General features: G+C 40.7%; 2 protein-coding genes across 6 annotated transcripts in view; one reads left to right on the plus strand and one right to left on the minus strand.

The window, feature by feature from the left end:
* The window catches only part of PCCB (propionyl-CoA carboxylase subunit beta), a 34,475-nt gene extending 29,346 nt beyond the window's left edge, over positions 1 to 5,129 (plus strand). For all 3 annotated transcript variants that reach the window (XM_061354499.1, XM_061354500.1, XM_061354498.1), the window contains 4 exons: positions 2,246 to 2,346; positions 3,508 to 3,606; positions 3,757 to 3,850; positions 4,857 to 5,129. In XM_061354499.1, the coding sequence (XP_061210483.1) occupies positions 2,246 to 2,346; positions 3,508 to 3,606; positions 3,757 to 3,850; positions 4,857 to 4,978 (416 nt within the window). In that variant the 3' untranslated portion in view covers positions 4,979 to 5,129. The remainder of the gene's footprint in view (positions 1 to 2,245; positions 2,347 to 3,507; positions 3,607 to 3,756; positions 3,851 to 4,856) is intronic.
* A 2,561-nt stretch (positions 5,130 to 7,690) lies between these two features.
* STAG1 (STAG1 cohesin complex component) overlaps positions 7,691 to 13,048 on the minus strand; it is a 178,125-nt gene continuing 172,767 nt past the window's right edge. For all 3 annotated transcript variants that reach the window (XM_061354474.1, XM_061354475.1, XM_061354476.1), the window contains 4 exons: positions 11,528 to 11,638; positions 11,206 to 11,320; positions 10,058 to 10,138; positions 7,691 to 9,962 (listed from right to left, as the gene is read on the minus strand). In XM_061354474.1, coding sequence (XP_061210458.1) covers positions 9,939 to 9,962; positions 10,058 to 10,138; positions 11,206 to 11,320; positions 11,528 to 11,638 — 331 coding nt within the window. In that variant the 3' untranslated portion in view covers positions 7,691 to 9,938. The remainder of the gene's footprint in view (positions 9,963 to 10,057; positions 10,139 to 11,205; positions 11,321 to 11,527; positions 11,639 to 13,048) is intronic.

The following is a 13,048-nucleotide window of genomic DNA, read 5'->3' on the forward strand; positions in this document are numbered from 1 at the left end:
GCTGTGTTACTGAGCTAGTACAGGCCTGTGTTGCTCTCCAAGCTTTGCTGCAGGAGGAGAAACTACCTCATCCACCAGCTTCATCTGCTGTACTTAATGCCCAAATGTGTAAAATGATGAAGCTATAGAAGGGAAGAAAATAGTACATCCTTGGTTGCTGTTGACTCAGTTATACACAAACCCCCATCCCTGTATCGTTGTTTTTTTTTCATGCTCCAAGGCACTTTTTCAGATAAAAGAATGCCTGTGGTTGAGAAGCTTTAGGTGAATCAGTAAGGAAAGGTCTGAGATTAGACTTTTTCCAGCACAGGCTTCATAAGCAGTTAATGTTAAAATGACCTTTTGGAAAACAGGTTATAAGAGGATGATGAATGTTATACAAATAAACATGCTACATTTCATACCACTCAATATATAAGGTTAATACTGTTCGATAAACCAAGGTTTGCCTCAAGGCCTCTACAGCTATCAAAGCATCAATCTGTCACGTGTCAACATTCCAGTTCTTGCTTTGATACCTATTTTAACAATGAGGCAATACAGAAGGTGTTAACAGAACCTCCTTCTTCCCTCCTGGCCTCTGTCCCTTCTCTCCTGCTGTGGACATCCCCTCTTTCTCTGAGGTGGACCAAGCAGCAGCTTAGTTCACTTGAGGGGCTACTGCAGGAATCTAGGACAGTTGCTCAGAGTCCAAGACCAAAGCTATTTCCATACAGCTAATTAAAAGTAGTAACTTAGTATTGCACAATAGAATGTTGATTTGAAAGTATGTAAATAGACGATAAACAAAAGTAGAGAAAGCTAAAAAGAGGAGACCTGAGGCTTGGCACTGATCCTAAACTGATGTATTTTTAGGAGTGTGACAAGATCGGTACAACAGCATCAGAAATTTCAGGTTAAATAACAAATTCTGAAGGTGGTGGTCAACTCATCTCTCTGTTCAGTACAGAAGACAAATGAATGTCAGTGATCCAAATACTTTAATAGGTGTGCACAGAGATGACATGTAAGACATTCATAACCAGTAGATGGATCAAAACATATATTTAGAACAAGTCTGGACTGAATCTATGATCAGAAGAGTTTGTTACTTGGCCATGGGTGACAGTGTAAATAGTTCAAATAATAACTGAATGGTCTTACACTTGAAGTATTTTAAGTGATTGGCTATGCTGCTCAAAGTGTGAGTTAGAAACTGAGACCAGGAGTAGATCACAGGGTCTGCAGCATCCGGGTCTCGGCTGAACATCCCAGCTGTGCTCAGACTGTTGTCATGCTGCTTCCGATTGCTGCTGCGGGGAAGGTTTTGCAGGCTTTACAAGTCCGACAGGCTGGAGGGAAACAACAACCAAAAGTGAAGTTGTAGCTGAGAAGTGACATTTCTAAGTGTAATAATTTGTATGTGATCAGACACTCAAATGACACTGAGGGAAGCATTAAAGTCAGGCCACCCAGAGAACTACTACAGCTCACTGAAGAGTTTTTCTTTAAAATCTTACATTTTAAAAAAATATAAATTAAAAAAAATCCCAAAGGACTCTAAGAAGTTATCTCAGGTGCTGAAAGCAAAAGTCCGGAGGTGGATAAACTGCTAGAAAGTAATTGTAGAGTTACATCCGGTGGTCTGAAATTCAGAAATCCTACAAATAATGTGTATGGGATTGCTGTTTCCAAGTCACACCAGTGAGGCCTGTGTTTAACCTCCTGTAAAACAAATGACTTGTATTCATGGTTACTGCATATGATCATTCTCCAGCAGCACCTGCTGTGAAAATATTTACAGAGGAATTCATGCTCCATTGTTTAAGGTCCATCATCTTGGCCTTGCTTGAAGGACAACTAGGATACGTCTCTGATAGCCAAACTGCCTTTCAGTATGGCCTAGAAAAAAGGGAATGTGGAAGAGTGGGTTTCTGGAGAAGTGAATCTAGGTTGTGTTTTTCACTGCTAGTCACAGTCGAGTCCTGAAAATGATGTAACTATTTTGTTCCTAGGAACATACCATCTGGTGAGTGTGCTGGTTCTGTGACCTCACCTGCAAATAATACATGCTGCTTTTGGTGCGAGTCTTACTGTAGCGTTGCTCAGTATCTGACTGAGACCATTGCCTGGTATTGCCTTCTCCTGGATATTAACATGGCTCTGGTTGTTGTCAGGTTCGCTGCCAGTAACGGATGATGATGCCAAACTGCATAGGGGGTTTTGTGAATTCCCCGGAGTAAAAGAAGTTCCTTGTCATTTATAGGTACAGCTCAGGAGTATGGTGGAATCATACGTCATGGTGCGAAGCTACTCTTTGCCTTTGCAGAAGCAACTGTGCCTAAAATCACTATCATCACCAGAAAGGTAAGTTGGCATGATTCCATGGTGCTCTGCTGGAGTTCTTGTTTTCACTAGTAGCAATTTTAGCTATGCAAAGCTCTGTCCATCTGTCCCACTTGCGCTTTCTGTTGTCACATCTCCATTTGTCCCATCTGGTAACACCTCTTTATGTCAAGCTACAAGAGGCCATTTCTTCTATTCTCAGACTATTACCTCAGCTCCTTCATTCCTTGTCCCTCTGCACTCCTCTAAAATCACATGTTTCTGCTCTTTGCTTTCTCCCTGGAATGCCTTCAGTCAAATATTTTTCCTTTGTCACCCAGCTTGTCTCACTGAGGACATGCCATCTGTTTGCACAGAGCAAATAGTCTTTCTCTGTTCTTGCCACTTCAGTCTCCTTTTCCAAAACCAGTGCTGACTGTATCTTTACATGTTGTGCCTGCAGGTTTCATGCTCACATGGTTTCTCTTCTTCCATATACTGCTGCTGTAGTCTATTTACTTTTTTCTCCTCTCTCTTTTTCTGCAAGGTACCTGATACTATGCTGCCATAAGCTTAGCGATCTAGGTCCTAAAAGGCTTAGCTTTTTCCTTGCTGGTCTGCCCCTCCTGCTTTGTTTTCTGATAGGTTTGCTTCCCTTCTTGCTGTCCCTTTTTGCTTTCTCTGATTCTTGTCAATATTGCCATCCTTTACTTTCCAAGTTTGCAGCCTTGCTGTAGCTTTCAGTAATGCCTTGCAACAGACTGTACTGCAGTCCGCTCTGCAGTATCTGTTCATCATTGCTGTTTGGAGCGCTTCCAGTACCAGAGTGGAGCGCTGCAGAGCCTGAGTGCTGCATTCCCCGGCCAGGAAATTCCAGAAGCACGTCATTTGTTTGTGTGCATGTGCACAGTGTGGCTTGAGGCCTGCTGTTCAAGATATATGCTGGTTCCTCCCTACCTGCCATGAAGAAGGGTCGTGGGTTTCCAGCAACCCCCTTTCTTGCTCCTTGCTTTTTAGGGTTCTAGTTGAAGAGATATCTGTCTTATTTTGCATAGCAAAAGGGAGATAGATGCTCGTGGTCTCTTTCAGGTAAAATTTAGCCCCACTTGCTTGTCTTTGGAATAGTAAAAGCTGCAAGAGGAATGTAGGCAATTGCTGCTGTGAGCAACTTCACACTAATTAATCCCTTGGGTTTTGTTCCAGGCCTATGGGGGTGCCTATGATGTAATGAGCTCAAAGCATTTAAGAGGAGATGCAAACTATGCCTGGCCTACTGCAGAGGTGGCAGTGATGGGTGCAAAGGTAAATCCAGGCTGACTCCTTACACTCTGAAGCAGCTGACCAGAATGCACATCTGTACGGTGTGGCAGGGGGAAGGGGCTGGTGGAGCACACAAATATCTTCTGTGCAGCCCCAATTACTGTCACTGACATGTAGACTTTATCTTCCTAGGGTGCTGTCCAGATCATTTTCAGAGGAAAAGAGGCAGATGCAGAGGCAGAATACGTGGATAAGTTTGCAAATCCCTTTCCTGCTGCCATGAGAGGTATGGTTATCTCACACTTTGTGTCCCCTGTTTGAGTTTGCCATTGCATGTAGTAAACTTGTAGCTGTTGAGTTACTTTTTGCTAGTGATATTTGCATCCTAGTCAGAAAGGTGATGCTTGACCACAGCTTGTGTAAAAACACAGAACATATTCAAATGGAGAGAGACTGGTAAGATATGAGGATTGCACTGAAAAGCAGATTTTCAGTTTCAGACACTGGAAAGCATCTCAGAATGCAGCCTCTCACTTAAAGGCACAAGATGCTTTGACAGTCTGTTTTGACAGTGGCCTTAAGAAAAGGTCAGTGTCTGGTTCAGTTTAGTGATGTGACCCAGGACTCTCTGGAGTAAATTCTCCCACTGTATTTCCTTCTGGCTTAACTGTGCTGTGGAAGGCAGTTCTGCAGGCTCTGGAGCTGGCACTCTCCATTACCAGTTGTGCTGGCTTACTCTGTTGATAGGGTTTGTACTTCATTTAAATCCCAGTAATAGCGCCACAGAGCTGGGAAGACTTAGCCAAGCTGTTCTCCACCATAATCACTGTGCACAGTATATCCCTCCCTCTGGTTCTGCAGTACACTACTACTGCTGTTAGAGCCAGAAAAAGACCCAGCTTCCTGCATGTACAAAGTCAGGGATGTCTCTTCTATTCAATACTCGTAAATAAGTCAGACTAATGGTAGTACATGGAAGGAGATGGTATGTCTAAACTTTGCAGTGACAGGTACACCACTCTGTGAGTAAAGCCCCTCCTTAACATTTTATGGCTTGCTAACTTGTACAAAAATTAAACTCCCAAATGTTTCTAATTTAAAAACTGCTGACACAGGAGTATTTCCTTTTCAGGCTGTTTAAGTTATCTTCTTAAGTTAATTTGTAACTTGTGAACTGTTTATTCCAAGCACTGTTTTGATTTAGCTGATTGACATTGCAGCCTCCCTACAGCAGGCTGAGAAGCAAGCAAACACTTCATGGTTGGTCAGGTTTTGTTTTCTTTTCCTTACAGGGTTTGTTGATGATATCATCCAACCTTCAACTACCCGCATGCGCATCTGCCATGACCTAGATGTGCTGGCTAGTAAAACACAGTCCAGTCCCTGGAAGAAACATGCTAATATCCCACTGTGAGCGTGAGGAGGGGCTTGGCCACGCTGGAAGACACAGCAGTATTCTGAATGCAAATACTCCCTGTTTAAGTGCAGGTCTACTTTGCAATGGAAATAGTCTTTCCATTTTGATTTTGTTAATACTATTAAATCATAGTACATATCTCATTTAATTTGGGGTCTTACCACTTCATCTCTATAAACCCATTTTGGTGGATTAATAATCCACGCAACCTGTTATGCCTGCTGCAGGTGAGCAGTTACAAATTGCACAAGGTCAGATGCTCCATGGGCTGCTCCATCCTGTAGGCCCTGGAGGTAGCTTGGTCAGGCAGAGCTGCAGCAACCTCTCACTGCTCAGAAGTCAGACCCTGGGGAGTTCACGTCTAGCCTTGTGTCCACCTTTGGAGTCTGACTCCACTTCCTGTACCACAGACTTGGAGAGAAAAATCCTGAGCTTGGATTTCAGTGCACTGGAATCCAGGCCCTGCCCGTCACTGACCTGTTCTGTTCCTCTGCTAGACTGTCTGACTTGCAGCTTTTACATGTTGGCTGCAGAAGCACTGGGTCTTGGTTGGTATCAGTGACCTCCAGGCTGTGACACAGGTGGTTAAGAGCTGTGGGGCCAGTCTCCTCCCAGAGGACAAGAGACAGTGCATCCACATTGGAAAAAAGGCAGTTCTGGTGGGACACAAGAGTATTCCTCCCTGGGTGTGGGGGGCCTTTCTCCCTCAGCACAGGATTGAAACAGACACCTCCAGAGGCCCCTTGCGGCCTTATTTTTTTCTATGATTGTTTGCCAGACTTGCAAGGAACTGCTGCAGTAACGTTACTACAGATGATAAGCCCTGGGCCCTGTGCTCGTTCTGCTCATTACAAGTAGTGCTTTAACTACAGCCCCAGAAGGGTAGTAGGGGCTGTCAGCATGTTCAGCCCTACTCCAAACAGCTGCCAAGCACGTGAACTCCCGTAATGATCTGTTTAAGTAATGTCAGTAATTTATGGCATTGTATTAGAAGGTGGAGAACTACCCTACCTGCACACTGCAGCTGCTGCTGTTGACTCCTCAGGCATGTGCCTGAAGCGGAAGAAAGACAAGATGGCAACTTGGCAGGGAGCATCTCTTCCCATGTAGGTGCAGCTGGTGCCCGAGTGAGTACAGCCATGGAGCGTGGAGCCTGTACCTGGTGGAGAAGGGCAACAACTAAAAATCATCTGAAAACACAGTACAGAAGGAGTGCTTCAAGTATGAATCCCAGCTCCACTGTTCTTTGTACTAGCCAGAAGCAATGTCTTGTTTACTAGACATTGTTAAATCATGTTACAGATGTACTGTCCATCCTGGCTGCAGACAGACTGGAGCTACCTGTAGGAATGTACCTGGTGGTACAAGCAGAAACATGTGCTTGGAGCAGATGCCTGTACCTGCTGCCCATGGAACAGAGCTGGCTGCAACAACAAGGTAAGGTAAACTGAAATGTTACTATGTTGGTGGTTGCTGCCATGAAGTGAGTTCATAGGTAACTGAGAAGCTGTAGTCAGAGTTTGTAAGGACCAAGAGGATGTTTTGGAGGTAATTAGTAGCTGAGAGTTGCTGGTAGCCATCTCAGGTTTAGAGGCAAAAGCTGTTTTAAATGAAACAATATGCATATAATTTCTTCAGCCTGCCCAGTGTCAGGAGGAGATGCTAAACAAGAAACCCAGTTGTCATTGTTACAAAGAGTAAAATACAACCTTTCTTGTTTCCTAACCTCATTAGTTCCGTAGAATTCATCCTGTCTTCTGTTCCTTGCCAGGACAAGAACTTGCCTTTTATATCCCCTTGATTCCCAAGTAGTCGATTGCTCTAGCAGCACAATGCTTCGGAAGCCCACTGGGAAGCTCTGGCCACGTTACTTGAGTTTCTCTTGAATTTCAGTCACCTGCAGAAACAACAGAAATAAAATAAAATCCTTTCAACAGAGAGCAGCCCCTGAACTTGGAAGTGTGAACAGTTACTTACTGTGTTCCACAGTGCATCAGGAGTTGAGCATCACTTACAAGCAGTTTGAGATGTAGCATTTGGGCTGTTTCAGGAGTAGTCAGGCCTTGAATCCTATCCCTGTTCCTCACCTGTGGCATCTTGTTACTTTCTCTGACTCAGATGATTTTCCTTTAGGAAGTGGGCCAGGTGAGAAGTAAGTCAGTTTTTCTTTAATGCTACAGAGATGAAATCATTCACAGGTTGGACAGTCATAGCACCTTTCTCTCAGGCATGGGAATAACAAGAGCACATTCATCGCAGGGATCTGTGAAACTCCATTTAGCCCAGCTGGTTGTTGGACCTTCCAAGCCTTTAGTACATTGTCCGGTTCACTTCAGGCATACATGGCAGGAAGGGGATATTTTCCTCAGAATTTGTGACAGTTCAGACAGTGTTAAGTTTTAACAATGCAACTCTCCCAACTTGGGGGAGGACTTGCCAGATTTACAGCAATTTCACAATAAACCCCTCCCAGATCAACCCCAAATCCAAAAATCCACCACAGTAGAGGGAAGAAAGACAGAGCAGGCAGGGTTTTCCTTTGCCCTGCAGCTGGGTGGGTGAGGTCGCTTATGGAATCTGGGTATGAAGCCTGGACTGCAAGAGCCACCTTTCAGTATTCCTTTGGTTACTAGGAAATGGGATGGTAAGATGTGATAGTCCAAACGAGCTTTTAAAAGAAAGTTATAGTGAAGAGGGTGCTCATCATACTCATGATTTTGAATAGTTTATTAAATGAAAGGTGAAGCATCAGTTTTAAATTGTACAAAAGGAAAAAAAAAACCTCATATTGTAAATGTACAATTTACAGAATTACTAGCAAAACCAATCAAGGAGACACTCATAATACAAAAACCTATTGACTGCAAACTGAACTGGAAACCCATTGCAGGTACCGTGATAATAAATGTCTGTTATACAGTATTCTACAATGTTAAATTAGGATTCAGTTTTCCACACAGAGGACTGTGAAGCACAAGGTTCGTCTGAGACTATGACTGAAACCAGGCAGCATTTGTTATGCTACTATGCTCACAGGGTTACTGTGATGACAATTTAATGCAGCCATTCCTGCCCACCCTACCACTTTTGGGGTGGACAGAGTAAGAAGGGAGGTAACGTGACTTTGTAAGGTTCCAGCTACGTCTCAGGTTTTATACATTACCCAACCACCATCTGAGGAATGGCTGAATTACCTAGTCAAACATTTTTGGCAACCATGTCTGAGAACTGCACATGTTGTAATAAACAAACCTCAGATGAGTGAAAGGCAGGTTTGTTTTTAAGATCTTTTCTCTCCCAGCAAGTAAGCACTGGGCACTGATGTGTTGGTTTGTTTTTCAACAAGCTCGCAACAGAAAAAAAGCTCCATGATTATTTTGCAGTTGCTAAAAACACAGAAAAAGCACCTCTAAATCTGCTGTGCTCCAAGTGGGTCAATCTGCTTCGTGTCTCAAATGTTAACGTTAGAACGCAGAAAGGAAGATTAACATTCTGGGGCTGATTCTTTGAGATCCTAGAGTCAGTGCAAGTGGTGGATGGGCAGCACCTCTGGTATTGGGCCAGTTTTAACTAAGCAGCAGCTACTAGGCAGAGTCATAATAGAATTCCAAATTATTGAAGACATTGAAAAACCTCTTATTACAATGACTTAGCTGAGAATGTTTTGGGTTTTTTTTGACATTTTTAACTTTTCTGAAAAATCGTATTTCATTTCCCCCAAAGAATTACTCAATATGCACAGTTAACACTGAAAATGTAGCTGTATTCCATTGTAAGCTTAAGAACTTCACCATCTAAGCACAAATTTCTATGCAGCACATACAGTACTTCTAACTGGCAAAATTAATTTACAAAAATAGCGGAAAAGGGTATTTACGGCATGGAAAGTAGACTTTCTCTTCTTTTATGGTACAGGTAAAATTGCTTTTAGTTATGCTAAAGTGATTCCTTTCCCCCACCCTTGACTTCTTTTTCTTTCTTTTTTTTTGACTAGGAAAGTTGCTGTTTATGTACCTTGGGTTGGCAGGGCTTGAAGTAGGTAGTAAAAACAGCAAAGTGATTACTTGAGAACCATTTGTGTGTTTTACTGAGAATACTTTATTTGCTGGTATAAGTTGCTAAAAATGCACAGAGCAAGTACCAATAGAAAATTTACTGTTTCTGTGTCCCCGTGTGCTATATAAAATGAATGTTACACAGCATCTGTTGGAAAAGTGGCTTCACGGACATCTCTTACTTTCTGTCCCATTATAAATAAAAATAAATCTTCTCAAGAGTATAAAATCTGGGTTTATCATATCAGAATCTGAAATTTTTTGGCAGAGATGCACGTCATTAGAATTCTAACCTCTTCTACAAGAGTGTTCTTCTCAATGCCTATGAGAGGATATAAGCGTACCATAATGTTAATCAAATCCAGTGTGTTCAAAAACACTTTTCTGTAGCCAGAATGACCTGCTTATAGCATCATCGCTAGTCAATGGCTGATAGGCATAGGTTTAATAAAAATGGCTAGCTCTTAAAACATAAAAAGGCAAATGTTAAAACTGTTTTAAATTGTACAGCAGAAAAATAAAGTTTAAAAGTTCTGTTTTCACTCAATGTTGTTTTCAGAAAACGTATGTAGAACAGTGTTTATTTCGACAGCTGTCTTAACAATTTAAAACTTCCTCCTCATCCAGAAAAAAAATATCTGTATTAGGACAGTCAAGAACAGGGATACAAATGATTTTTCAGGTCAGCCCTTCTGAGGTGACTGGATTGGCCAACATTCCTTTCTGTCATTAAGAAGTTCCTCTTCTTTCTGTCACTACAAAAAGGGATTGACCTCAATCATTTGGTTAAAAATCAAACTGTATCACATCAAAAATGTGGTTTTCATACAAGCTATCACAGTATATAGGCCTCTAGCTCTAAACAATAGAGTTCCAAATTTGTAAAATGTCTTCACCAGACTTCAGAACATAGGCATTCCAAATCCCTAGAAAAATGATGTAAAAGACAGTAATCAATGAGGTGTAACAATCATCAGAAAGAACTGCAGATAAACAGGAAATGATACTAGTAAAGCCTTACTGAATCGTCCTCAATGATAGCTGCGGAGTCAAAGAAGTCTGGCCTCAGTTCAGCCCGTTCTCGACGATTTCTTGAAGGTGGCTAAAAAGAGGAGGGAGGTAGCAGGTTTAGAACATAGCAGCAACCACTTGGGTACAAAGGATTCATGTGGCTCTGCAGCCAATGGGTGCTTCTGGCTTTGGGCTTTCCTAAAAGGTCTGATACAAAGGTAGGCCCTGGCTTAGGGAAGTGCTTCTTACGTTCACACTTTATTTAAAGACTGGGGTGAAAGATCAAGTGATTTTAAGTCTCTGCTCACAGCTAAGGACAAGCCTGAGGCTGTTGCTGATCTAAGGATGTTCTTGTTTTAGGACTGTAGGCCACACTGCATAAAATCTGTTCTTTAACTCTCTTTATGCTTTTAAGTTTATGGTGAAGTTTCAGCTCTGAGCTGGACAGAAAAATGGGTTTGAAACAAAAAAAGGTACTTAAGATTTCATAGCATTTCTGAGAATTAAATCTTTTATGCTGTCTTTCCCCAGGAACATAAAAGTAAATCTGATCTTCACTATCTTGATCAAATTCCTTCACTTCCTTGCCTGGATTACTAGTGAAAGAGAGATTTTACTTACTTGATGCTAGCAATAACCTTGGTATTCAGCAGCAGCAACTGAATTACTGCCTAAATTTTCTTTCCAAGACATTATAGCCCAGTCCTCAAGTAATCCCTGCCTTACTGTTTGGATATAAAAGGAGAAACAGGAAAGGACAAAAATGGTGAAGTGTATAATGCAAATGGATTTTTTTTTCCTATTTTACATGGAAAAGGCCATCCAGAGGGCCCTGGAGAGGTGGGCCAGTGCAACTCTCACAGATTTCAAGAAGGTCAAGTACAAGGTCCTGCACATGGATTGGGGCAGTCTGAAGCAAAAATACAGGCTGGATGGAAAACAGCCCTGAGAATGATTTGGGAGTGTTGGGTGATGAGAAGCTCACCTTCCTGCATCTGCAGCTGGAAGTTCTAGGGAGCATTCAGATCATTTCTGCTCTCTCAGACAACAGGAAATGTGGCTCAAGATTTTGTACTTTTTTTTTTGTTTGCAGTTCTAAAATTCCTTTTAAATTACCTCTCATCCATTGTAAACTTATTGTTAATAAGATTTACTGACCAGATCAATGACCATCGTGTCCTCAAATTCTTCATTCATATCCTCTAGCTGACCTCGTGAGGACATCATTACATCTTCAAAGATGGGCTCAGCATCATCTTCCATTAGACCTCGTCTAATTAAATAATGAGAAAGAAAAAGTCATTTCCAGGCATTTCAACTTCACCCATGATTGTCATCATTACAAAGAATGCCTTCATTAACAATAGGTCAAATGTCACAGAAGTTGATGGCAGCAAACCAGAAGAAGGTGACATTTACACTGAGGCACTGTCATCTAAAATACTTCTGGGCTAAAGACAAGGATGCTCTGAACACTTACACTGCATGCCTTACACCAGTTCTCCCTTTCATGTAGTTCATGGCTGTCCTGTCTTTTCGATTTAAATCTTCTAGCTTCTGTTGGCCCAACCAAGATATCTGCATCTGGGGACTAACAAACAAAGCAGTGTTATGAGTGTGAACACAGTTTTGAGTTGGCTTTTTTAGGCAACATCTACTTAAGTATTATGTTTGGCTACGCTTCAGATTAAGATATTTAAATCACATCCCATCATTGTACGTGTCTTTGGGATTCCCTTCCGAAACTGGTTTCCTCTCACTGAATGTGTGCATTCCATTAATTGTTGTAATAAAAACAGTTACATAAAATGGCAACATCGCTCTTTCATTAGTGTGACCCATACCTGAAGTGGGAGCATTACTAAATCCTACTTCACTGTCACAGAACAGGAAAAATATGAGCAAGAACAGATCCAAATTAGCAACTGACACACATTTTAAAAGAAAAATGTCACACAACATGAAAACCAAATTGCTTTTAAATATATACGCTGATTAGCATCCACTGACGTAGCCCACGTGTAAATACCTTAAAATGCTGTACCATCTAAATCCAGTAGTATACAGCAACAGATCTGATATGATTTGTATATTGCAGCACAAGGAAACAGTAGTAAACTAAGGGTAGCTCTTGATGAGCAACTCCAGTTTTTATTATTTTACTATTTTATTGTTAATTATTTTTATTTTTAAATTGTAAGATAATTTTGTTGAATTCTGTTAAACAATTTTGTTAAATTTTGGTTTTTATATTTTTGTTAGATGATTTTGTCAGATTTGGTTAGATAATTTTGTTAGCATTTAAATTTAGTTAACTTTTCTAGATAATTAAATTTAGTTAAATTTAGATGATTTTGTTAGCTTTTATTAAATTTTGAATAATAATTTTGTTAAATTTAGTTAATTCAGAGAATTTAGATTCTGTTAAATATTACATGATATTTTTTAAATGATTTGGGTAGCTTTTGTTAAAGGTAGTTAATTTTCTTAGATGACCTGGTAGCTTTTGGTAGATTTTAGTTTAAATTTAAATTTAAATTTAGTTAATTTTGTTAGATGATTTTGTAAAATTTTAGCTAGCTAATTTTGTTAGAAAAAATTTAGTTATTTTTTATTTACTTTTGCAGAACATTTTACCTTCTGAGGCAAAAATTATCATTATCAATTATTTCTATTTAGAAAACACTGATTAAAGAATGCAGGATGAAGCAGAAAAGTTTACGATTAAACAGGGATCAAGCAGGGTGTCTGCATGTTCAGTAAGAACTGGGAACCTGGGGAACACGTATCAAGAAAAACACAATGGACAAAATCTGGAAGAAAGCCAAGAAGCATAATCTGGCTATTTTATACTATACTATGTTGGTTGAGACTTCATTCGTCTGGCAAGTAGAATATGACTTTTTAATACAGCTACATCAGTGCATTCAGTTATAAAAGTTATAAAAATAGTCCCCAAAACAGGTATGCTATTCTGTATCCTCAAATTAATAGAAATAGC

The sequence above is a fragment of the Neopsephotus bourkii genome, unplaced genomic scaffold (assembly GCF_033783945.1).
Source record: "Neopsephotus bourkii isolate Nb327-2 ecotype Australia unplaced genomic scaffold, CSIRO-AGI_Nbou_v1 NB_739, whole genome shotgun sequence".
NCBI lineage: Eukaryota > Metazoa > Chordata > Aves > Psittaciformes > Psittacidae > Neopsephotus > Neopsephotus bourkii.